The 26,556-nt window shown below is 35.3% G+C and overlaps 1 protein-coding gene across 2 annotated transcripts; it reads left to right on the top strand.

Annotated features, from left to right (window-relative positions):
• The first annotated feature begins 11,654 nt into the window (after positions 1-11,654).
• On the top strand, positions 11,655-26,303 carry LOC131972907 (probable polypeptide N-acetylgalactosaminyltransferase 8). 2 transcript variants are annotated; one of them, XM_059334716.1, is made up of 11 exons: positions 11,655-11,687; positions 12,305-12,401; positions 12,903-13,069; positions 14,754-14,937; positions 16,062-16,259; positions 17,237-17,351; positions 18,681-18,866; positions 22,149-22,286; positions 23,796-23,891; positions 24,902-25,069; positions 26,073-26,303. In XM_059334716.1, exons 3-11 carry the CDS (start codon positions 12,961-12,963, stop codon positions 26,205-26,207), a joined length of 1,329 nt encoding a protein of 442 aa, XP_059190699.1. In that variant the 5' UTR covers positions 11,655-11,687; positions 12,305-12,401; positions 12,903-12,960; the 3' UTR covers positions 26,208-26,303. The 2 variants fall into 2 exon arrangements, with proteins under 2 accessions (XP_059190699.1, XP_059190700.1); XM_059334717.1 differs by lacking the exons at positions 11,655-11,687; positions 12,305-12,401 and having other exon boundaries at positions 12,937-13,069; positions 14,729-14,937.
• The last annotated feature ends 253 nt before the right edge of the window (positions 26,304-26,556 follow it).

The following is a 26,556-nucleotide window of genomic DNA, read 5'->3' as shown; positions in this document are numbered from 1 at the left end:
CACTCTGTGTGTATTGTTTTTATTATTATTGCAGATAGAGTATTCAACTGTTCACCCCATTAGATTTTTACATACACATACACTACTGGTCAAAAGTTTTAGAACACACCAACTTTTCCAGAATTTAATTGAAAATGATGCAGTTTAATGTCTCAGTGTACTCTGAAATTAATGCACATTTGCAACATTTAAAATTCTTTATTGAGCATGATAGTGTTTTGAAAGTAAAAATAAGATTCAAAAATTTTATGTTGGACTAAAGGACTAAAAAAAGACACAAAATGACCAAAAAGAGACACAAAATGACTTAAAAAAAAGACACAAAATGACCAAAAAAAGACACAAAATGACTAACAAAGACATGAAAAGAATAAAAAAATGGACAAAATAGCCCAAGACTCCATAGAGTTAAGTTGTTAACCCATTTCTTGTTCCCTGAAAAAGGCCTACTTGTATAATTCTGAAATGTACATTATTTTCCAGTTTTCGTTAAGCTTACCTTTTTTTATTTACCTCTGGCAGTTCACCACTTACCTTTGTACCCTTTCAAGCTGTTCATTTGACTTGAACTGCTTAAATTTCAATAAAAAACTGGAAAAATTGGGGTGTTCTAAAACTTTTGACCGGTAGTGTATACATATATAAAGGGAAATTTAAATCTAAAACTTTGTCACAAGATAAAACCGGCATCAAGGAGCTAATTTTAGTTATAAATCAAATTCAACCAAAAATGTAGTTACTGCAGTTAGGCTTTGTAGGGCAGGATAACATTGTACAATAATAGTTTCAGTGTATTTATTGCAAGTTAAGACACCTACATAGAATGAAGATGGTCATAAAACCCTATAATGTCGTACGTGTCATTTTTGATACATTTTGGAGACCTATGACATCATCATGTGGTAAAACTTTGCTCAAAACCCTGTTGTATACAATCCTGTACTCTGTTGCATCATCCCTTTTTGCACTTCAAGCATTTAAAGGTACAATCCAAGATGGCGTCAGCTGATTAACTCCCAGCTTGAAGTGTCAATGAGAAGCAATTTGCTATGTTATGGTGAGATTTTCATTCAAATATTGACTAATATTTCAAAATGAGCAATACCTCAGTTGAAGCAACTTAAGAATACTAAATACTAACTTCAGTTTACAGGTACAAAAAATTTGAATATCAAGAATATCATGAAGTTCAATATTCTTTGTCAGTCATTTCAGAAAGTGAAACTCATACATTATATAGATTCATTACGCATAGAGTGAAATATAACAAGCCTGTTTTTCTTGTAATTTTGATGATTCTGGCTTAGAGATAATGAAAATACAAAACTCAGTGTCTCAGAAAATTAGAATATTGTGAAAAAGTTCAATATGTGAGTCCACAGTCAGTGGTGATTTGGGGCCCAACCAAGTATTGAGAGTATAGAAATTTGTGTTTAAAATATCCTTTTTTTTTGTTGAATATTATAATTTTCTGTTTTCATTATTTGTAAGCCATAATCATCAAAATTACAAGAAATACAGGCTTGAAATATTTCACTCTATACGTAATGATTTTATATAATATACAAGCTTTTTCACGATATTCTAATTTTTTTAGATGTACCTGTATAGTACAAACACGTAGAAAATGTTTGTATCAAATTCGATACAGCAGGAAGTTAATATTAAATCCCTCTATTATCATTGTACTTTTTTCTTGGTGCAATATCATAGTGCATAATACACTTTTTGATTAATCAATTACACAAATTACAGATTGAAATGTGATGTTTAAAACAAAAAATTTGATTCGAAATTGATAAACCCACAATATGTAATGCTATTTAAATGGCTAAAAAGGTACTATGGCATCCAAGATGTCCCAACCTTGAAAGAACGACTTGGTGCAAACACTGCAGGCAAAGAACTATATTTGGTAACTTCAGGTAATATTTCGAGAAAAAAAGTTGCAAATTTACTAGATTAAAGTGGCAAATCTACAAGAAAAAAAGTCTCAGTTTTAAGAGATTTAAAGTGGCAAATTGCACGAAAAAAGTCGCAGATTTACGAGAAAAAAGTGGGAAAAAAGCAACTTTTTTCTCCCAGATTCACCACTTTAACCCTTAATAGGGCACTCATTGAAATACTTGCAAATTCCAAACTTCAACCCTAGAGAATATTGGAGGATATTACATACAGCCAGAATGTGTAAAAAAAAACATACGAAAATAATATTTTGAGAAAAAAGTTTACGAGATTAAAGTGGCAAATCTACGAGAAAAAAAGTTGCTTTTTTCCCACTTTTTTCTTGTAAATCTGCAACTTTTTTTCTTGTAGATTTGCCACTTTAATCTAGTAAATTTGCAACTTTTTTCTCGAAATATTACCTGAAGTTACCAAATATAGTTATTTGCCTGATAAAGGGTTAAAGGGCCAAATAAAAAGTTCAGATTCAAATAAAAATGTTGGTAACGCTTGATATTAAGGTCCTTGTAATACCACCGTACTTTTCCCCTCTGAAATTCATGTTCTCATTAAAGACAAAACCAATATATTTATTAGAACTTAAACACTTGATCCAAACTGAAATATACTGTTCCCTGCCCTCACATTGATATTTAAAATGTATACTCTCTCCTCCCACCAGATGTTAAGCTTGTCTCCATTTACTGCATCATAAACTCATAATATTTCACGTTTCCTGTAAATTGACCTCTCCCTTAGTAACCAACAGGGTGGCATCAGGTGACATCACCCTATGAAAGAATACTGGGTAACGCTTTATAATAAGGTCCTTAATAACCATTAATTAACAAGTAATAAGGCATTGTTCTCGCTTTAGATCCGGTAGTTGCAAAAAGCATAGTTAACTTATAGTTAACTTATAATAGATGAGCAATAAAGTATATTTTAATATCAATAAGCAAACAAAATAAGATGGTTACGCTTTATATTAAGGTCCTTGTAATAACCATTAATTAACAAGTAATAAGGCCCTTGTAAGTCCTTACAAGATGCTTATTAACATTACTGTGTGTTTATAAGCCTATATAAGTGTTAATAATGGCATTATAATACAGCTAATAGCAGGCTATAAGAGATTTATAATAAGAACATTAATAAAAGCCTCATGAGTATCTTATAATTCTTCATATTAGCATTAGAAACACCCGTTTTTTGCCACGCCTTTATTAATCTTTTGTTTGCTTATTGATATTAAAATATACTTTATTGCTCATCTATTATAAGTTAACTATGCACGTGTTAACAGTTTTTTGCACGTGTTTTTTGCAGCTAAAGGGATCTAAAGCGAGAACAATGCCTTATTACTTGTTAATTAATGGTTATTACAAGGACCTTAATATTAGCGTTACCGTATTCAGGGTTGATATCAAAGACTTTGTAATGCTGTAAAACAATAAATCTACACAGACCAATGAACAAAGGTTTTGTAAGCAGAGCAAATGATGAGGTGGACTTTGAAACTGCCATCATGTTTTATGACTCAGTTGCTGTTCTAGAGCACAGACATTGATGTGATCCGTCCCGAGAAACCACAATGAAGACATATATGCGAAGAGCTGTAATAATTGGAGCCCTTTTCCTCCTGATATACATGATCAATAACGTAATGGTCGGCTGGAGAACAGGAAAAAGTTTAACCGGGGACAGCACGGATCAGAAACTGGACAAGATTGAAAACACCTTGTACAGGCTGGGTGAGTACCAATTCACAAGCAGCCTTTAAAAAAGTCAAAAGTTCTATTATAATTACTATTGTGACACAATTTAAACAATGCATTCTAGTTAACACCACCAATAACTACTGTGACCTCAATGCTGAACACACACTTGCATTATAGGTTTTTTAAAAAAAAAAAGTTAACACTAAAAGTACATTTTACAGTTATATTTTAAAAGATTGAAAATGTTGTGTAAGAATGCATTGGATGTGAAATTAGTGCCCCTACAGTGCCCCTAAAGTGACCCTACAGTTTTTATGTTCTCTATTTTTGCAATAATTCATCATTCAGTATTCCAGGTTTTCTCAATTAGTTTGTTTTTGATCATCATACATCCTAATTTTTATCTTTTCCTTTATTAATTTTTGAATAAAATCCCTTTTTCTGTCACTACTCTTCTAATGCACAACATGGGTGAAAAATGAGCCATATCCATTTTTTAGCTCAGTAGCTTGTTAAGCTAACTTCTTGGCTAAGTATTTAGCTAAGTAGCTTGCTAAGCTAACTACTTAGCTAACTTCTTGGCTAAGTAGTTAGCTTAGCAAGCTACTTAGCCAAGTAGTTAGCTATGTATTAATACAAAAACGTTTTTTCTTCATAAATTATGAGAAGTAAAAGGAAAATAATGATCTGTTGTTATCAAAAACAAGATATGTTAAAAATATGTACAATATTCAATCATAAAATAAGTTGATATCAAAAGATAGAGCACAGAAAAACACAGCAAGCAATAAATAACATGGGAAATGAATGCGGGTCATTTTTGACCCATGTTGTGCATCAAAGGGTTAAGTAAACCCATTATATTAAAGATCTGTAATCTAAAGTATTAGAGGTGTAGCACCCTATAATGTAATAATTTCCAGATAATGCAATAACGTCTGAAAATGTAATGAAATTTGCACTTAACTCAATCAAAAATTTAATAAAAACCCAATAATGTAATAACTTCACCAATAATGTAATAAAAAATATCATGACTGATAGATTTCCAGCTCAGAGAAGCTTATGAGCAACCTCCTGAAAATGTAATAAATTCCCAATAATGTAATATGGTATTTCATTATCGATAAAAATGTTATTACAATATCAGTAAGGATATTTTATTACATTACATTTCAATCGAGTAAAATGCAAATTTTATTAAATTTTCAGGTGTTATTACATTATCAGGAAATTATTACAGTATAGGGTGCTACAGGAGAAAATTTAGATTTGTGAAGCTGATAAGAGATTGCTGAGTTTAAATAATTGAGATCCACACTGGAAATTGATTTAGCATCTTGTAGCATCCTCATGTAGCATCTTTATTGTTGACTGTCAAATACACACAGGGTTGTATCTCAAACAGGTGGTTTGGTTTGGACTAGTGCAACTATTTATGAATGCTTACTTTATGAACTGCAGTATTCGGTAATGCTTTTTTTATATTAAGGTCCTTGTAATAACCATTAATTAACAAGTAATAAGGCCCTTGTAAGTCCTTACAAGATGCTTATTAACATTATTGTGTGTTTATAAGCTTATATAAGTGTTAATAATGGCATTACAAACACCCACCCATTATGTCTTTGCCATGCCTTTATTAATCTTATTTTGTTTGCTTATTGATATTAAAATATACTTTATTGCTCATCTATTATAAGTTAACTATAAGTTAACTATGCTTTTTGCAACTACCGGATCTAAAGCAAGAACAATGCCTTATTACTTGTTAATTAATGGTTATTACAAGGACCTTAATATAAAGCGTTACCAATAAGATTAATAAAGGCATGGCAAAGACATAATGGGTGGGTGTTTGTAATGCCATTATTAACACTTATATAAGCTTATAAACACACAATAATGTTAATAAGCATCTTGTAAGGACTTACAAGGTCCTTATTACTTGTTAATTAATGGTTATTACAAGGACCTTAATATAAAGCGTAACCATCTTATTTTGTTTGCTTATTGATATTAAAATATACTTTATTGCTCATCTATTATAAGTTAACTATAAGTTAACTATGCTTTTTGCAACTACCGGATCTAAAGCGAGAACAATGCCTTATTACTTGTTAATTAATGGTTATTAAGGACCTTATTATAAAGCGTTACCCAGTATTCTTTCATAGGGTGATGTCACCTGATGCCACCCTGTTGGTTATTAAGGGAGAGGTCAATTTACAGGAAACGTGAAATATTATGAGTTTATGATGCAGTAAATGGAGACAAGCTTAACATCTGGTGGGAGGAGAGAGTATACATTTTAAATATCAATGTGAGGGCAGGGAACAGTATATTTCAGTTTGGATCAAGTGTTTAAGTTCTAATAAATATATTGGTTTTGTCTTTAATGAGAACATGAATTTCAGAGGGGAAAAGTACGGTGGCCCTGAAGTGCAAAACACAACAACAAATAAAAAAACACAACAGCAAATAAAAAAACACAACAGCAAATGAAAAAAAAAACACAACAGCAAATAAAAAAACACAACAGCAAATAAAAAAACATGACGGCAAATCAAGAAACACAACAGCAAATAAAAAAAACACAACAACAAATAAAAAAAACACAACAGCAAATCAAAAAACACAACAGCAAATCAAAAAACACAACAGCAAATCAAAAAACACAACAACAAATCAAAAAACACAACAGCAAATCAAAAAACACAACAACAAATCAAAAAGCACAACAGCAAATCAAAAAAACACAACAAGAAATAAAAAAAAACACAACAACAAATCAAAAAACACAACGGCAAATCAAGAAACACAACAACAAAACAGAAAACACAACAACAAATCAAAAAACACAACAGCAAATCAAAAAACACAACAGCAAATAAGAAAACATAACAAATAAAAAAACACAACAGCAAATCAAAAAACACAACAGCAAATAAATAAACACAACAGCAAATCAAAAAACACAACAACAAATCAAGAAACACAACAACAAATCAGAAAACACAACAACAAATCAAAAAACACAACAACAAATCAGAAAACACAATGGCAGTTTTTTCTGTTTTGTTGCTTTTTGATTTGCCGTTGTTTTTTTGATTTGTTGTTGTGTTTTTTTATTTGCTGTTGTGTTTTTTGATTTGTTGTTGTGTTTTTTTATTTGCCGTTGTGTTTTTTGATTTGTTGTGTTTTTTTTATTTGCTGTTGTGTTTTTTGATTTGTTGTGTTAAGTAATTTGTCGTTGTGTTTTTTGTTTTGCCTTTGTGATTTGCACTTCAGGGCCACCGTAGAAAAAGAACTGGCAGAGTCAGCAGGAAGACCGTACGGGTCTGTGATTTATGAAATGTAACTTTATGATTCAATGGTTGGATGGATATAATTTAGTTAATGCAGCAGGAGTATGATGTGTTACGGATGCCCCTGACGGTGATGAGCTGCTTACCAAAAAAAAAAAAAAAAAGATTTAACTGGGACAGAGCACAGTTCCCCTTAGTCAAGAGACATCTATGCAATATTTTCTCTTTCTGATTCATATTTTATTTTCTAGAAAAAGTTTGCAATGTAATGTAGTCTAAGAAAAAACACTAAACTATAAGGAACAATGGATGAGATTTGGAATAAGCCAAAGCTGAGAAGTCTTAATCAAAGGAAATGACTACAAAGAACTTTTATATGATGTAATGTTTACAGAGAGGGTGGGTTCCCTTTATGCTCTGATAAGAACCGGTACTCTTGTATCTACTAGACAGAAACAGGTGTTGGTATTTCTGCAGAGCAGCGTTTGTGTTTTCTCTGATCTGGATCTTGAGGATGAATTTTTATTTTCTATGTTTTGTTCCAATGTTGAAAATGCATAGCAACTGAGAGAGCATTCTGTGTAAAATGTATGGGGTATAACATTTTTGATACAACTTTGCATATTTCATTTTCAGAATCAGAAATGGACAGTTTCTTACATATTTAGCATTTGTCTACTTCTCAAACTTTAGATTCCTCTGTTCTTGCTCCATCCATCTGTATTTGCCAAGTTGACATACAGTTAAAAAGCTATCACATGTTGGGAATCTTTACCTAATTAAGTAAAGAGAACTGTAATAAAAGAAAAAATGTCCTTGGTAAGACAAAGTCCTGCATTCAAAACACCCAGTTATACTTTCCATGACAGACATTAACCCTTTATCAGGCAAAGAACTATATTTGGTAACTTCAGGTAATATTTTGAGAAAAAAGTTGCAAATTTACTAGATTAAAGTGGCAAATCTACAAGAAAAAAGTCGCAGATTTAAGAGATTTAAAGTGGCAAATCTGTGCGAAAAAAGTCGCAGATTTACGCGAAAAAAGTGGTAAAAAAACAACTTTTTTCTTGTAGATTTGCCACTTTAATCTTGTAAACTTTTTTCTCAAAATATTATTTTCGTATGGTTTTTTTTACACATTCTGGCAGTATGTAATATCCTCCAATATTCTCTAAGGTTGAAATTTAGAATTTGTAAGTATTTCAATGAGTGCCCTATTAAGGGTTAAAGTGGTGAATCTGGGAGAAAAAAGTTGCTTTTTTCCCACTTTTTTCTTGTAAATCTGCGACTTTTTTCGCACAGATTTGCCACTTTAATCTAGTAAATTTGCAACTTTTTTCTTGCAGATTTGCCACTTTCATCGAGTAAATTTGCAACTTTTTTCTCGAAATATTACCTGAAGTTACCAAATATAGTTCTTTGCCTGATAAAGGGTAAATAGACACCTTACAGCCAATCAGAATGGTGAGAATTCACACCGTGTATGGTATAAACTGCAAAAGTGTGTTTGGACTGAACGCAAAATTTAAAGGAGACAAATATAAGTAAAACCGTTGTTTATTCACTTCACACTCGCCATGTTTCACTTCCACCTCCAAAACTGAGCCTTATTTTGTGTTGTTCCTAAGAGAGAAAACAAATTTGTGTATCGTCCCGTGATTTTGATCTGCACCAACATTAATCCTCCTTGCTTCATGAAAATGGGGCCAGTTGTTTTTTTTTGTGATCCTGCTGACAACCAATCAAACTGAATCGAAAACATAACCTCCTTAGTGGAGGAAATCAGAAAAGAAGGAAAGAAACTGAAGGAAAACACAAAGAAATGGAGTTCCTGGTAAGTGTTGAGAATAAACTGTCACACAAACACAAGCACATTAATAGCTAGGTACCATTATCGTCCATCTTTATAGTTGTTGTATTGTGTCTGTTTATGTCTGTATTCTGCCCTACAAAGCAAAAAGGCAGTAACTGAGAAAAATGACTTTAAAGTTATCCTGTAATCTAAGTAGTTGCAGGTAGATTATTGGACATGTGGCTGTTTTGTTACTTTATGTTATCTTATTCTTTGTACATATCAATCCTCATATTTAATTTTATATTTTAACCCTATTTTGCAGTTACTGTATTCTTGCTTTTAGTCAGGCAGCTTAGGACCAGATTTAAGAAGAAAGGGGACACGTCGGACAAAAGCACCACATTTTTTCCACGTGCTCTCCATCATCATAAGTTTCAATTTTTGGTAGGAGCCACTTCATCAAGATTGCAAATCGGAGATGGCACCCATATAAAGTCTATGAGAACCAACATGTCTTCCAAGCCACTTCGAAGGTCAATTTTAGTGTCAAAATCTACATTTACTGGGTCAAAGAATCATTTAAAGCTATTGAGAACATCACAAGGTGATTTTTTGATCATTTGATCTTTTATTATTTATAACATTTACAACTACAAAGATCTTTGCAATTCCAGTGTACCTTCTTGCCTGAGCACCTTGCACCACAGCCACTTGCACATTTTGTGCATTTTATCAATTTTTCAAAACACATGCACTTTATATGACCTATTTTAATAATCATCTAGTGATATTCTCAAAAGCTTTAAATGATTCTTTGACCCAGTAAATGTATATTTTGACACCAAGATTGACCTTCGAAGTGGTTTGGAAGATATATTGGTTCTCATAGATTTTATATGGCTGCCATCTCCGATCTGCAATCTTGATGAAGTGGCTCCTACCAAAAATTGAAACTTATGGTGACAGAGAGCATGTGGAAAAAATGTGGTGCTTTTGTCCGGCGTGTCCCCTTTATTTAGCTAAGCCACCTGACTATTTGTATTACTTACCAAAAACGTGGCACCATACCAAGGAAAAAGGCAGTAGATTCTCCAAAATAAAACAAACAATAAATAAAATAATTTTTCGTGAGGATGCCACGAAATCAGCTCTGTGTGTTCACCATGGAAACAGTAACTTCACTGCGCAGCAACACGGTTATTTTTTTGTTAGGTAAAACAGAACAAGAATACAGTAATGGATGTTACTGTACTCTTGCTTTGTTTCACTAGGGCTTTCTGCAGTTACTGTACAAACGACTACCATTTTTCTCCAAAACGACACACATTTGAGATAAGATGTTTTGTCACATAACAAAGGATGCCTTGAATTTCGAATATAGTTACTGCCTTTTTGCTTTGTAGGGCAGTAATGCTCTCATAGTATTTGGAAATTGGAGTAGAAAATCACTAGGCAATTTGGTTTAACCACACCTTGAGGGGTGGAAACTATGTATAGTATGTTTTATACGTCATTTGATCTGACTGAGAATTTTTAGAATATAATATATAATCTAATCTATACAATGTGATCTATTTTAGATTAGATTTGTATTTCTTCTAAAAGACATAGTCAATCTGTTTAACTGAAAAAGTTAATAATTTCCATTTCTAACCGTTTCCATTTCTATGTACTTCACCAAAGCAAAGCTGATCGAAGAATCTGGTCAAAAGAGCTCCACCGATGTGGGCCAAGAAAAAAAGAAGACTGTGATACCAAAGTTATATCCAGACTCCATCCTGTTTGCTAAGTGGGGCGATGGCCTTTCAAAAGAGGAGCAGAAGGAGGCTGAAGGTCTGTTTCATATCTATGGATACAACGCCTTCCTCAGCAACAAGTTGCCACTTGACAGGAAACTTCCAGATACAAGAGACAGCAGGTACATTTAGTTCTCGTGTGGTCTAATCAGATATCTGTACAGGTACATCTCAAAAAATTAGAACTGTGGATTGTGTGGTATACATTCTCCAGACTGCATCATGGACATCATGGATGTGACAGTGATGATGTCATGTCATGGAAAATATCATGAAAAAGTTCAATATTTTTTGTCAGTCATTTTAGAAAGTGAAACTCATACATTCATTATACATAGAGTGAAATATTTCAAGCCTGTTTTTCTTGTAATTTTGATGATTCTGGCTTAGAGATCATGAAAACACAAAACTCAGCAGGACTTGGCACCTGCCCACACACTGCAAAAAAAGAAAAGTTTCAAAATTTCAAGGCAACAAACTTCGATAAAATTTTAAGTTGGACAATTAAACTAAATATTTTAAGTTTTGTTTTTGAGTTTGCTCAACTCTGAATTTCTCTGGCACGATTGTAATGCCGCTATGAAATGTCAGCTAATGTTGCGACCACAATTTTGAGTTAGCATTGATACGCTAATGGCTACTCTTGTAGCTGTAACAAGCAGCGCCGCTAGCATAAGTTAGCTGCTAGCGTCAGTTAGCCGCTAGCGTCAGTTAGCCGCTAGCTTTTGCTAATGACCAAATTTCACAACAAAGAAATAAGAGTTAGCAGAACTATTGTCCCTTGTTTTGAACCCCAACTTAAAGATATAAGTGACAACAACTCACAAACTGTCACACCGTGGTGAGGTCTTGGGTTTTTTATGTTTGGTCTTGTCACTGCTTTTAATTTGAAAAGTAACTCTCCTCTCGTTTCAGATCACCTGCCCCTCCCTGTGTGTGTCACCTGCCTGAGTGTCTCCCCTACCAATTGTGTTCACCTGGTGCTCCTTCCCTCATGTGTTAAATAGTCTGTGTCTCCCTTGTCCTGTGCCAGTGTGTCGTTTTTCGTCTCGCCAGCATTTCCACAGTTCTTGTCATCGCCACAGTCATCTGCCTTGCTTCGTTTTCAAGTTTGGTTCTCCTCGTAAGAGTGATTTTCTTTTGTAAATTTTCACAGCTTAGCTGCTCCCTTAGTTTGTTGGTTGTTTAGATTACCTTGTTGTATTTCCTCCTTAAGAGTGATTTTGTGTTATTTAGTTTCTGCCCTTAGATTGTTCCTCCATTTTACGGAGTGATTTTTAGTTTAGTCCTTTTTCCCTGTTTAGGTTTTCCTCCCTTTTGGAGCGCCCTTAGTTTATTAGGATTTTTGTTTGTCCCTTTTTCTCCCTTTCCCTTGTCTAGTTATTTGTTCATTTCCCCATAGGATAGTTTGCCCTGAGATCAGGATAGTCAGGAGTTTTGTGTTTTTCCCTCCTTGAAGGGATTATTATTGTTAGGTCCTTTAGACGGTTAATGTTCATAGCCTTTTTGTTTCCTCTGTTCGGGGAATTCCTCTTGCTGACCAAGTACCTAAATAAAGTGCTTTTGACATACTCTGAAATATCTCTGCGTCTGAGTCCTGCTTCGAGCCCGGCCTGACACAAACTTGTTTTTGAGCAGACAACTGGCTTCCTTTGTTGTGCTAACTTACATTATTGCCCTAAATGTCAATAATTTATATTTCCAAGTTTTATACAAAAGTACAAGTTGGCTTTTTTGCAGTGCACTGGCAAAGGTACAAAATGCTGGTTCAATGACCATGGTGTTACTGGGCTGACCTGAACCCCATAGGAGTCTATGGGCTGTTGTCAAGAGGAAGGTGAGAGACATCATCGATATCGGAGCAACATGGTGCTGTAGGCTGATCATCCTGTATCATCTGTATTAATGCACTAATTCATGCAAAAGGAGCCCAACCAAGTATTGAGTGTATATAAATGAAGATACTTTTCAGAAGCCTGACATTTGTGTTTAAAATATCCTTTTTTTAATTGATCTTATGTAATATTCAAATGTTCTGAGACACTGCGTTTTGTGTTTTCATTATCTCTAAGACATAATAATCAAAATGACAAGAAATACAGGCTTGAAATATCTCACTCTATGTGTAAAGATTCTATATAACATACAAGTTTCACTTGCTGAAATAATTGGCAAAAATATTGAACTTCTTCATGATATTTTCCATGACATGATCACTGTCACATCCATGCAGTCTGGAGAATTTATACCACACAAGCCACAATCTTTCTCTCTGCACTTCACTGCTGCATGAGAACCGAGTGACTGAAACATTGATCACATTTTCTCGTACATTTAGATGTCTGAAGAAGAATTATCCCAGGGACCTACCAACTGTCAGCGTGGTGCTGATCTACATGAACGAGGCTCTTTCTGTTATTAAAAGGGCAGTACGGAGCATCATCACTCACACACCACAGCACCAGCTGAAGGAGATCATCCTGGTGGATGACTACAGCACTTACAGTAAGTTAAACTGTCGTAATGTGTGGCGGTGTTCCCCTCAAAGTTCTAACTGTTGTTCAATAATTAACCATGCCGCTCATCTTACAGTCGGTTAAGACTGTCCAGATAAGATTCAATAAAACCGAGGGTTACTGCTTTGCAGCAGTTGCAATACAAATATAAAAAGATAAGGTGCAAATAAAATGTATACACTGCCAAAACAGTATAAATTATTTTTAAAAAGTATACAAAAGGACTCAGTCTAGGTGGGACTCACTCTGTATGGATGCCATTACCAGCAGCCACAGGTAAGCTATGAAGACAGACAGAAAACCTGATAATGAAACTGTAATAACAAAACATAATGTTAAATCAGAACTATTCCTTTCTCCAGCACTGCTTCTACAACACAGATTATAAAATCATCATTGGAGGGATTAAATCTCACAGATATAACAGTTGCAATACAAATTAAAAAATATATGGTGCAAATAAAATGTATACACTGCCAAACCAGTATAAATTATAAAAAAATAGATACACAAAAGGACAAAAAGACTAGGTGGGGTTGCTTATAGATATGCATGTACAGTTTGAAAACTGAGTAGTGTAACAGTGCATGGTTTGTGCAGAATATTCATGAGCATGTCCATGTTATCGCACTTAATGTCCGATTATGTCCCAAAGAGTCATTAAGAAGTAAAGTTGGAAGGAGAAAAACAATCAGAGCAGAAAAAAGTGAATTTTCTTTACAAATCACATTTTGTGTCAAGGGGCTTTATAACCTGTATCTCAAACAACGCCCAATATCCTTAGACTCCTGATTCAGATAAGGAAAAACTCCCCCAATGTGTATGTGTAATGCAGTAGTTCTCAACCTTTTTGAGTCGCAACCCCCAATTTAACATGCATGTTGTCCGTGACCCCCGCTCACTGAACACAATCTCACACGCACAGTTCAGATCACCCAAAAAAGAAACAAAATGACCAAAAATAGGAAACAAAGTGACCAAAAAAGGCACAAATTGACCACAAAATGATCAAAAAAGACACAGAATGACCAAAAAAAAACACAAAATGACCAGAAAAGAAACAAAATGACCAAAAATGACACAAAATGACCAAAAAGAGACACAAATTGACCAAAAAAGACACAAAATGACCCAAAAAAGAAACAAAATGACCAAATAAGACACAAATTGACCACAAAATGATCAAAAAAGACACAAAATGACCAAAAAAACCCACAAAATGATCAGAAAAGAAACAAAATGACCAAAAATGACACAAAATGACCAAAAAAAGACACAAATTGACCACAAAATGATCAGAAAAGAAACAAAATGACACAAATTGACCAAAAAAAGACACAAATTGACCAAAAAGACACAAAATGACCCAAAAAAGAAACAAAATGACCCAATAAAGAAAAAAAAAAAACCCAAAAACCCCCACAAAATGACCAAGAAAAGACACAAAATGATCAAAAAAAGACAAAAAATGACCCAAAAAGACACAAAATGCTCAAAAAAAGACACAAAATGACCAAGGAGAAATCAAAGAACATGACTCTCACAGTGCTCCCTGAAAATGTTTCTAGTAATCTATTCACTGCTAGATTGAGTTTTTTGTGTGTAATGTATCTAGCTGGTGTAGTCATCTGTACTCCTTTATTTATAGATTTGACTGTAGACTACATTTTCAGATGACCTTGGGAAACCAATACAAGACTACATAGATGAGATTCATGAGGAAAGGCCTGGACTCGTAAAGAGAGTGCGCCATATGAAACAAATGGGCTTGGCCCAGTCCCGGATCTCAGGCTGGGAGCATGCAACAGCTGAGGTTGTGGCCATTTTGGATGCCCACATTGAAGCCACAGTGGGATGGTATGTACATGCTTCAAATAAAATTGAGGAATTAACTGCTGTAAAGTTATATTCATTCACTGCATTAAATGTTATTAATCTTGACATATTGTATGTCCTACTCTTGAGGTTATCCTACTTAGGGTTGTGCCATATCGTATCGTTCATGATTATTGGCAACATTCCTACTTCTTGACATAGTGGTGTAAGGATTTCCCATTAATGACCTAGACTGTGGCGGCCCGCTATAGTATCATGTGCTGCGCAAACGTCACATTTCAAGCTACTGAAAGTATATCTACACTATTCATTATATTAAGTTTTTTTTGCGTTTTGTCTCTGCTCAGCAGAGTGTCTATCACCCGACCCGCACCTCTCATCCTCCTGCGAGACATGCGCGCGCATTCACACATTTAAACACACGGGCTGAATACAGCAAGCTGCCGTGCAGGTTTTAATCACAAAAAAATACTATTACTTCCTGTCGCTAAACAATGCCGCTTTCAAAATAAAAGCACATAATCCCCCTCAGAATTTACAAGAAGACTGTCAAAATAAGATGCCTTAAATAAATCATAGAAGAACCCTTATTCTCCTTTACAATAATTAATTGAAATAGGCAATGATTAAGATCAGTATATATGATGGAATAGTGGCATTAGAATGTGTGAGAGGCACCAAATTTGGGCTTTTATGAAAAAAAATTCTCAAGTCTACACAGTCTGGCTGCTCCATGTCCTAGTGGAAAGCCCTGTTGACTGTGAAAAATGTTATGTGAGGTGTTTGCTTACATTTAGCTCTCAAAATGGACGAGATTGATCACATTGTACTATAAAATGTACAAAATTTTCTCCCGGGGCCCCCCCTAGATGGTTATTTTTTTATTATTTGCTAATACTCTAGAGTCAAGAGAGAATTTTTTGTATTTGGCAAATGTTGAGATTAGCAATTTACACTACATTTAGATTTATGATTGATTTTTATTTTGTTGAACAATTTTATTTATTTATACAGACTAAAAAATATTTTTCTTGTAATATCGTCAAGTATATCGTTATCGCAAAAATACTCTGAAATATCGTGATAATCTTTTAGAGCCATATCGCCCACCCCTAATCCTACTGTATCCTTCTGGTGTCCTGTAGGGCAGAACCTCTGCTGGCCAGGATCAAAGCTGACAGGACAGTGGTGGTGTCCCCAGTCTTTGATAATGTCCATTTTGACGACCTCCACGTGGAACGATACCTCCCGTCTGCTCAAGGCTTTGACTGGGCTTTGTGGTGCATTTACGAGTCCTTCAGGCCAGAGTGGTCGAAGATGCAGGATGAATCGCAACCTGGAAAGTATGTGGCACACTCAATAGATCTCCTAGCACCACACCATAATTCTACTCCTCAAAGAATTGTATAGCACTTATAGATGCACTAATAGCTCTTATTGCACTATACCTTGATTGTTTGTTTTTATTCTTTCTGTAAGTCGCTTTGGATAAAAGCGTCTGCTAAATGACTAAATGTAAATGAAAATGTAGATTACTTAGCCAAATTAAGTTTGACCCTCACATCGAATCATTTTGGGGTTTGAGAGTTCTCCTCAGATATTAGTTGCTTCATTTGACTTTAGACAAGAAAAGTGATAGAAAACTTATCAGTCAATGACGTCTTTGTTTTTCACATCACCGAATCACTACAGATAAAAAAGTCTGTGTTTGAATTTTGAAGTTTTTGAAGTTTTTATTTCATTTTGCACAATAATAAGACAAAAAAGAAAAGGACAAAAGGGCTTATACAGGCCTCTACCTATATTAAAATTCACAAGTTAAATTGAAAACAAGTAACTATGAATAGAAAAAAAGAATTACCATAAAAATAAAGCAAAATTATAATAATATTAAGACGTAAAATAAAACAAAAGTGTAGAAATGTAATTGTGAGTTGACATGGAAATATTCACTGAAAGGTTTGGGAATGGAATTTGGAATATACATATACTTAAAGATAAAAATGCATATTTGGTATATATCGATCTGAAAAATTGTCATTATCTTTAGTTTTTGGAAAAGGGGAGCAGAAGGATCTAGTCGTCTTGAAAAGGTGCCAGTTCTAACAAATCTTTTCTGAACGAGATAAATACTATGGAGGTTGGAGGCATAATGTCCTGGCCCAAACAATGTTGCAGTATATAAGATGTGGATAAATCAAGCTAAAATATAAAATAAGTAGACAGTTCTGATTAATCAGGTCACATATGTTAGTAATATTATCTCAAACTAAATTATACTATATGATCATACAAGGAAATGTTTGTTTGTTTTGAACAGGAGTCCCTCTGTTATGGGGATCTTTGCAGCAGACAGAAGCTTTCTTGGAGAAATCGGTGGGCTTGACGGTGGAATGAAGGTTTACGGAGGAGAAAATGTTGAACTTGGGATCCGTGTGAGTACCAAAACTATAATAAAGCTACAAGGAACTTTTATTTTGTGTTGTTCTTTTTCTAACTTTGTTCGGTGTTTCACTATGGGAATCGCTTAATGCGTGACCAACTATGGAAGGTCACACTTTAACCCTTAATAGGACACTCATTGAAATACTTGCAAATTCCAACCCTAGAGAATATTGGAGGATATTACATACTGCCATAATGTGGACTGTGGAATGTGTAAAAAAACTTACGGACCTGGAGGAGGGGGGTAATATTTTGAGAGTTTATGAGATTAAAGTGGCAAATCTACAAAAAAAAAAATTGCGGATTTATGAGATTTATAGTGGTGAATCTGCGAGAAAAAAGTTGTTTTTCCCCACGTTTTTCTTATAAATCTGCGACTTTTTTTGTGCAGATTTCCCACTTTAATCTCGTAAATTTGCAACTTTTTTAAAAATTCATACTTGGCCTTAATATGCCGTCATAGTCAAGTCCTCCTGGTACAAGTCATTGAAGAATAACTGTTTGTACGACTGTTTCTCGCAGATTTTTTTTCAAAATTTTTCATTTTTACATTGGAGGTCGAGGTCAATAAAGTTAATATTATTATATTTTTATCATACTGATTGGTCAGATGTCTGTGACGTAGCCTGATCTTTGCTGATTAGCTGGAAGAAATCCATGTGGCTCTACGACCAAACAGAGAGACATGGGGACCTCATTTAGATATCCACTGAAGTTACCAAATATAGTTCTTTGCCTGATAAAGGGTTAAGCGATTCCCTTAGTGAAACACTTCACTCTGTTATCAAAGAACCAAAAAAACGGCAAAGATTATATTTAAGCATTCAAAATCTTTATTTTAGCTCATTTAAAAATCTAATTTAAGTATATTTGGAAGATACAAATACACTGATTGAAATAATGAGACTTACCAACAATAATTACTTTTGCACAACAATGAAATTTCTCATTTTTGTGCACAATTACTTTTTTTAATTTTGAAAGTGCAGTATAGTGAGAATATATATATATATATATATATATATATATATATATATAATTAAACTATTATACAATGTACACATTCTGGGTTCCTTTTGTGCACAATGAGATATAGTTTGAACAAAAAATAGGTAAGAATTGTTCTGTTGTTCATCATTATAAATTGATCTTTTTATTATTAATTTGACACAGAAGAAGTAGAACCGCCACTGACTGTTTCATAACCAGTTTAAAGCTCCTTGCAGCTGCTTTAATATAATATTACCAGGTTAATACTGTAATTTTAAGTTGAAGATTTGGATAATCACTAATGTCTGATGTGTATCTTGACTGCTCAGGTGTGGCTGTGTGGAGGAAGTGTAGAGGTGGTGCCTTGCTCCAGGGTAGCTCACATCGAGAGGGCACATAAACCATATGCACTGGACCTCAGCCCTGCCATGAGGAGAAATGCATTGAGGGTTGCAGATATCTGGTTGGATGATTACAAGAAGAACGTGCTCATTGCCTGGAACCTTCCTTTGAAGGTTAGCACAATGTTTTGTCTTCACAGAGATTACTTTTAGTATATGTACGGTGTAAAATGTTATATAGCAGACAACTCAATTAGTAATGAATGACATTGGTAAGGTGCTGATGAAAGCTGGTGTCGTGAATCACCGTATATTCTTAAGATAGAACTTTTTTTAAGATCAGTCTCCATCCTTCCATTATCCTTAACCCTTAATAGGGCACTCATTGAAACACTTGCAAATTCCACATTTCAACCCTAGAGAGTATTGGAGGATATTACATACAGCCAGAATGTGTAAAAAAAAACAAACATATGGACCCGGGGGAGGGGGTAATATTTTGAGAAAAAAAAGTTCGAGATTAAAGTGGCAAATCTACGAGAAAAAAATTGCAGATTTCTGAGATTTAAAGTGGTGAATCTGCGAGAAAAAAAAAATGCTTTTTTTCACGTAAATCTGCGACTTTTTTCTTGTAGATTTGCCACTTTAATCTAGTGAATTTGCAACTTTTTTCTCAAAATATTACCTCCCTCCACTGAAGTTACCAAATACGGTTCTTCGCCAGATGAAGGGTTAACCACTTATCAAAAGAAGAACATGCAAACTCCACATAGGTGAACTGCAAGCCAGAGTCAAACCGTCAACCCTCTTGCCATGAGGTGAGAGTGCTAACCACTACACCACTGTGTAGCTTTATGCTACCTATACATCAGAAGACTTTGAAAAGATTTGGAAAAGACTTACGGAAAACTCTAGGCTCACATCTCAAGACAAATGTTTAGAGTTTTTAGTCCCAGCCTAGTCTCAGACTGAGATTTTAGACAGACTGTGAATCTTGCAGGGTAACTAGACTTTCAAATTTTAGTCTGGGACTGTGAAAATCTTTTGGTGTAAGCCCAGCATTAGGTGCATATGCCTTTTTTATAATCGGCATACTGCAGACCAAGTGCTTTATTCCCTCTAGTTCAACAATGGTAAAAGTCACCACCTATTGCAATGAAAGCATTTGGCTGCTGCAGTTATTGCCTCACAATGACTGAGATGATGTCAATTGCAAGTGTGGCGAGTGGAGGGGTGGAAAAGGATCACCGACAACGCCACCTGGGGAGTTTCGCCCCAGGAGATAGTTTATATGAGATGGTTAGAGTTACTATAGGTCTACACAGGTCCGTATACCACAGGCAGAGACGTATTTGGCTAAGTAGAAAATAGTTTATTTTACAATCAATTAAAATATCACTTGAACAGTACTGGCTCGTAATTGCGTACTGGGGCCGCAGAGCGGAATGAACAGGACTGTGGAGGCTACGGCGACCCAAAATCAAATCAAGGGGAGGGGGATAACTAACCAAAAACACCAGTGACACTGCAAACACACACACTCGCAAGGGGTTCGTGAAGAAAATCCCACCACCAGGGATTGGGTCGCCGCCTGGCCCTCTGCACCTGTCCACAAAAATAAGAAAGCAAGTTATAAAATTTGCCTCCCAGTTAATATGGCCCTTAATTGCTACTTAACACACATACGTACACACAAACACACGCACACACTATACTTTAAGTAATTAAGAAAACAAACAACGGAACAGACCATCAAATAAAGGTAAATAATGTTCCTAACACGACAGTAAATAATGTTCATCAACAAATTAAACAATGAATACAAAATAAATCTTTTCAAGAATGATTAATAAACTAACAAAATCATTAGAGTAGCAATAGGCCCCGACCCCAGCTCTGTGAAGAGCCTTAGTACATTGCTTCACCACAGCTCAGAAGAGCGGAGGAGTCAAACGGCTTCAGTGAGCCAAAACAGTCAGAGTGAACCAAACGCAGCCAAATCAGCCAAAACAGCTCCAGTAAGCCAAAACAGCAGTGGGTCCAGGAGATGGTGGCTTTAATAGTTTCTGGGCCTCACCAGCAGGATATTACGGAGCGCCGAGAGGTCTAGGACAACAGAGCAGGAAAATGCAATCAGTCGGGAGCGGCACAACAGGCTGAAATGAGAGGCGGACAACGCCGACTTACCACGCGGAGACCGCGCCACAACGCCGACAGGCCCCCAGCAGGGCAGCTCAGCCCCGCCCCGTGACTCCAGCAGTCCGCCACACTGCAGCAGAAACAGCCATATCACCAAACAGTCAACACGTGATTGAGAGAGAAAGCAGCAGTGTGCGCCAATGCACCTTACCCGTACGCCAAAGGAGAGCGCGCGTCGTTCTGGCGACACGCCAAAGACGCTCCGATGCTGGGCACGCCGCACTGCGCTGAAGGACAGAGCTTGCGTAATGGCAAAACGCTGAAGACGCTCTGGTGCCAGCACGCCACGCGACTTCACCACGCCACAGCCACCACCACGGACGAGTGGAACAGAAAGAGAGAGAGCGCACCAGGTGTACCCCGGCTCCTATATATAAGGTGCGCTCCCCGCCCACAAATCAGTGCCACAGGGGGACACAGCGCCCCACTGTGAGGAGGAGTAAGCCGTGCTCCGGCCACACAAGCAACACAACAATCAGATCAAAGGCGTGGGAAAACCTAATTATATAATAATAATATGGACAGAAGAGAAATGTTGTGCAGCTTGTTGAGTTGCACCCAACCTGGCTGAAACCAAAGAAATGTTTACTGGAAGCCCTTCCCTGTTTCCTCTTTTCACTGTATTTAATTAAATAAAGCTGCAGAAACCTCATAAGAACTTTTAGACTTTTAACTACGTGCTGTTCTCTAGTATCCATCATGATTCGGCAACAATCCAACAGAAATAAGTCACAGTGGGCAAAAAATAGGATCAGTCGGTGCTGCAGAGGTAACATGATTTTTTTCACAGCAGACATTTTGACATGTCACAGCAAGAAAAGAGCCGAGGAAAATTATTAAAGGAAGGATTTCAGTGTCAGGGTCTGGTGTTGTGCATGCTCACTCACTGTAAAGGCCCTGAATTCAAAAGAGCCACGATTAAGGTTTTTTTTTGTTTGTTTGTTGTTGTTTTTTCAAAGTAATAACTGTTTTTTTCCTAATACCCCAGGCGAAATTATTGTGGAAAATAATAATAATAATAATAATAATAATAATAATAATAATAAAAGAGGCAAGATTTTTTTAATTCAACACTGCATCTCTTAATTTTTTACCTTATAAAATTGTCACTTTGCCACAGATGACATCAAAAGCTGTCAAAGGTCCTGCGTTTATTTGCTCGGCTTTTTAAATATGACATTTGTTGTTTAGAAGAATAAAGATTTGCCAAAATTCTGCAATGTTCATGCACCTTCTGATATTGCATATCTTACACAGGATCATGGAATTGACACTGGTGACGTGTCCGAGAGGAAAAAGCTGAGAGAAAAGCTGAAATGTAAACCTTTCCAGTGGTACTTGGACAACGTTTATCCAAGTCTGGAAACATGGGACAACATCTTGGGCTATGGTGTGGTAAGGGACATTTTCAGTCATTCATTTTCTGATCTAACAGGTCATGTTTTAGTCTGGGGTCTATATACACTACCGGTCAAAAGTTTTAGAACACCCCAATTTTTCCAGTTTTTTATTGAAATTCAAGCAGTTCAAGTCAAATGAACAGCTTGAAAGGGTACAAAGGTAAGTGGTGAACTGCCAGAGGTAAATAAAAAAAGGTAAGGTTAAGCAAAACTGAAAAATAATGTACATTTCAGAATTATACAAGTAGGCCTTTTTCAGGGAACAAGAAATGGGTTAACAACTTAACTCTATGGAGTCTTGGGCTATTTTGTCCATTTTTGAATTCTTTTCATGTCTTTGTAAGTCATTTTGTGTCTTTTTTTAGTCATTTTGTGTCTTTTGGTGTCTTTTTTTGTCATTTTGTGTCTTTTTTAGTCCTTTAGTCCAACATAAAATGTGATTTTTGATCTTTTTTTTACTTTCAAAACACTATCATGCTCAATAAAGAATTTTAAATGTTGCAAATGTGCATTAATTTCAGAGTACACTGAGACATTAAACTGCATAATTTTCAATTAAATTCTGGAAAAGTTGGTGTGTTCTAAAACTTTTGACCAGTAGTGTAAGTAAGCCTGATGTCTACACTGTGAATTGAAGATCATGTTTGACTTTTATCTTCAATGAATATACTAAATGTAGAAATCATGAATGCTGGGATTAAACATCACATTTTAAAAACCTATGAAACAGTCACTGAGTGTTCACATTGTGTTCAAACACCAAGCAAATCAATAGCTGTCTTAACCCATAAGAACCCAGACCCAGTAATCCTAAAAGAAAATGATGGGGGATATACCACTGACCAAGTGGACCACATAAAACACATTTATGATGTTTTAAAAAAAGATGTCAAAGATCTTTGATGTGACATATACGATACATTGGGCGTTATTTATTATTTATGTTTATGATATATCTTATTTTAAAATAAAAAATAGACACATTTTCTGCTTACAGAAACACAAATTTGCCTTTTTCTTTGCATCTCCACAACATTTATCAAAATTGTGACATTATTAGTGCTGTTTAACAATAAAAAAAAATTCAGATTTGTAACAAAATAAAAATAAATCAAAAATGAATAAAAACAAGTAACCATTTACCTTTTTGTTTGTATCTCCATAGCATATATCAAAAATGTGACTTTAATTCGTTCAGTTCCCTATTAACAGATTAGAATTGTTAAATGGATTTAAACTTAGCCTTGTAACAAAAAATAAGCTTTTTGAAATTAGCTACTTTTTCACATTTCTGTTTCCAGTCACAGCCATATTGTGGAGAAGTCACTTCTTGTCAAAGTCACATGACCACCACCCCAGGGTGTTGAGTATGTGTCGCTTAAGGATTTAATGAGTTAAGGTGAAACATAAAGCTGAATATGGGAGATTATAGAAGATTTAAAGTGTTTGTTACACAGGCGTCACCATTGGTTCTTATGGGTTAACATGACAATAACCTGTACAGCTGCAGAACACCCTTCTCAAGAGCCTGTGTGTGGACCAGGGAGCCATCCCAGGAAACATCCCCACTCTGTATGGATGCCATCACCAGCAGCCACAGGTAATCTATGAAGACAGACAGAAAACCTGATAATGAAACTGTAATAACAAAAAATAATGTTAAATCAGAACTATTCCTTTCTCCAGCACTGCTTCTACAACACAGGTTATAAAATCATCATTGGAGGGATTAAATCTCACAGATATAACAGATGCAATACAAATATAAAAATATATTGTGCAAATAAAATGTATACACTGCCAAAACAGTATAAATTATTTTAAAAATATATATATACAATAGGACTCAGTCTAGGTGGGAGTGCTTATAGATATGCATGTACAGTATGAAATCTGAGTAGTGTAACAGTGCATGCTTTGTGCAGAATATTCATGAGCATGTCCATGTTATCGCACTTAACCCTTTATCAGGCGAAGAACTATATTTGGTAACTTCAGTGGATATCAAAATGGGGTCGAGAAAAAAGAAAAAAATTTACTAGATTAAAGTGGCAAATCTGCGCAAAAAAAGTCGCAGTTTTACGAGATTTTAAGTGGTGAATCTGCGCGAAAAAAGTCACAGATTTACGAGATTTAAAGTGGTGAATCTGCGAGAAAAAAGTTGCTTTTTTTCCCACTTCCTTCTCATAAATCTTTGACTTTTTTCCATGCAGATTTGCCACTTTAAATCTCTTAAATCTGCAACTTTTTTTCTTGTAGATCTGCCACTTTAATCGAGTAAATTTACAACCTTTTTTTTTATTTTGGATAGCCGCTGACGTTACCAAATACGGTTCTTCGCCTGATAAAGGGTTAATGTCCGATTATGTCCCAAAGAGTCACTAAGAAGTAAAGTTGGAAAGAGAGAAACAATCAGAGCAGAAAAAAGTGAATTTTCTTTACAAATTACATTTTGTGTCAAGGGGCTTTATAACCTGTATCTCAAACAACGCCCAATGTCCTTAGACTCCTGATTCAGATAAGGAAAAACTCCCCCAATTTGTAATGTGTTGAAAATGTGTTAATGTGTTAAAACAAATAATGTCAAATCAGAACTATTCCTTTCTCCAGCACTGCTTCTACAACACAGATTATGAAATCATCATTGGAGGGATTAAATCTCACAGATACAACAGTAACCGCTGCCTGGTTGATCCGGGCTCTGGCAGCACTCCCACTCTGCAGGAGTGTCACATGGCCAAAGTCAACAAACTACACATGCACTGGGACTTCAAACAGGTAAGACGTGGTGTCAACAATCATGGCGGTATTTTGTTCTGTGACTTTTTGAACACGTACCTCACGTATCAGCACTGCACACACACAAAAAGATTATAGTAGTATACAGTTTATAGTTGTAACACTGTAGAAAAATGCTGTTTTTTAACCCTCTTTAATCTGTCCTAAACATGAGGGTGTTAGATGTGTTATTATTATTATATTATATGATACATGGTCTCACAGGAATCCGTGAAATAGCCACGGATTTGCTTAACATCCTTTAAAAAACTCTTGAGAGATCTGGAAGCAGACTCGTATCGCCTTTGTACTTGTTTTTTATGATGTCATGATCTTGTGCTGTCCATGCCTATCTTACTGTGTTGTCTGGCTTGCTTGTATTTTACTGTACGTCCATGTTTTATTGTCTGTTCTGTCATGATGCACTGTCTGTCTTATTGTTGTAACTTTTAACCCTGCTGCTGTCTTGGCCAGGCTTCCCCTGAAAAAGAGGTCTTTGTGTCTCAGTGGGACCGACCTGGTTAAATAAAGGTTAAATAAAAAAATAAATAAAAAATAACTCAAAATCCGTGGAATAGCCACGGAATCACTCGAATTTCCGTGAAACTGACACAGATTTCGCTGCAATGCAAGTTAATGACAGTCATATCACGTGGCTATTCCAACATACAAAGTGATTATGTACATTCACTGAGTGAATATTTAGAAAATAAAACGTATATTTCTCGCTAGAAATGTGATCAAAATCCATTTTTATGCAGAAACTAAGTCAAAATATTGATTTTTTTTCTCTAAAAATGAGAGAACTGTCCGCCATGTTTTTTTGTTCTGACTGCCGGGACCTTGAAAGTCACGTGACTTGGTCTCACATTACTGTGAGACCAGGTTCATTATATGGAGCACAACTCATCATTATGAATGAAGCTGTGTAGTTTCACATTGTTGGTATACGGCCCCAATGCTTTCATCTCATTAACCTTCCCTCTTGATACAACTTTTGCAGGGCAAAGCTATCATAAACAAAGCAACAAAGAGATGTCTTGAGGTTGCCATGGGAGCAAGCTCTTACTATGAGGTCATCATTCAACAGTGCACTGGACAGAGCTGGATGATTGAGCATCTTATCACAAGTTTTTAGTTATGTCCTGAATTGATAATGTATTTTGTAATATATATTATTCACATTTTTACTGATTTATATAAAATAAAACCAAATCTGCCAAGTTCTGACTAAGTTTGTGTGTGTGGCTTTTTGTTTGACAACATGCGTCAACAAGAACAGAGGTGTATTTTTAACTGCATTAATATGTTTGGTAACGCTTTATATTAAGGTCCTTGTAATAACCATTAATTAATAATAATAAGAAGGCCCTTGTAAGTCCTTACAAGATGCTTATTAACATTACTGTGTGTTTATAAGCCTATATAAGTGTTAATAATGGCATCATAATACAGCTAATAGGCTATAAGAGGTTTATAATAAGAAC

Source organism: Centropristis striata, chromosome 6 (assembly GCF_030273125.1).
Source record: "Centropristis striata isolate RG_2023a ecotype Rhode Island chromosome 6, C.striata_1.0, whole genome shotgun sequence".
NCBI lineage: Eukaryota > Metazoa > Chordata > Actinopteri > Perciformes > Serranidae > Centropristis > Centropristis striata.
The sequence above is the reverse complement of the archived record's forward strand: the minus strand, read 5'-3'. Positions and strand labels throughout refer to the sequence as shown.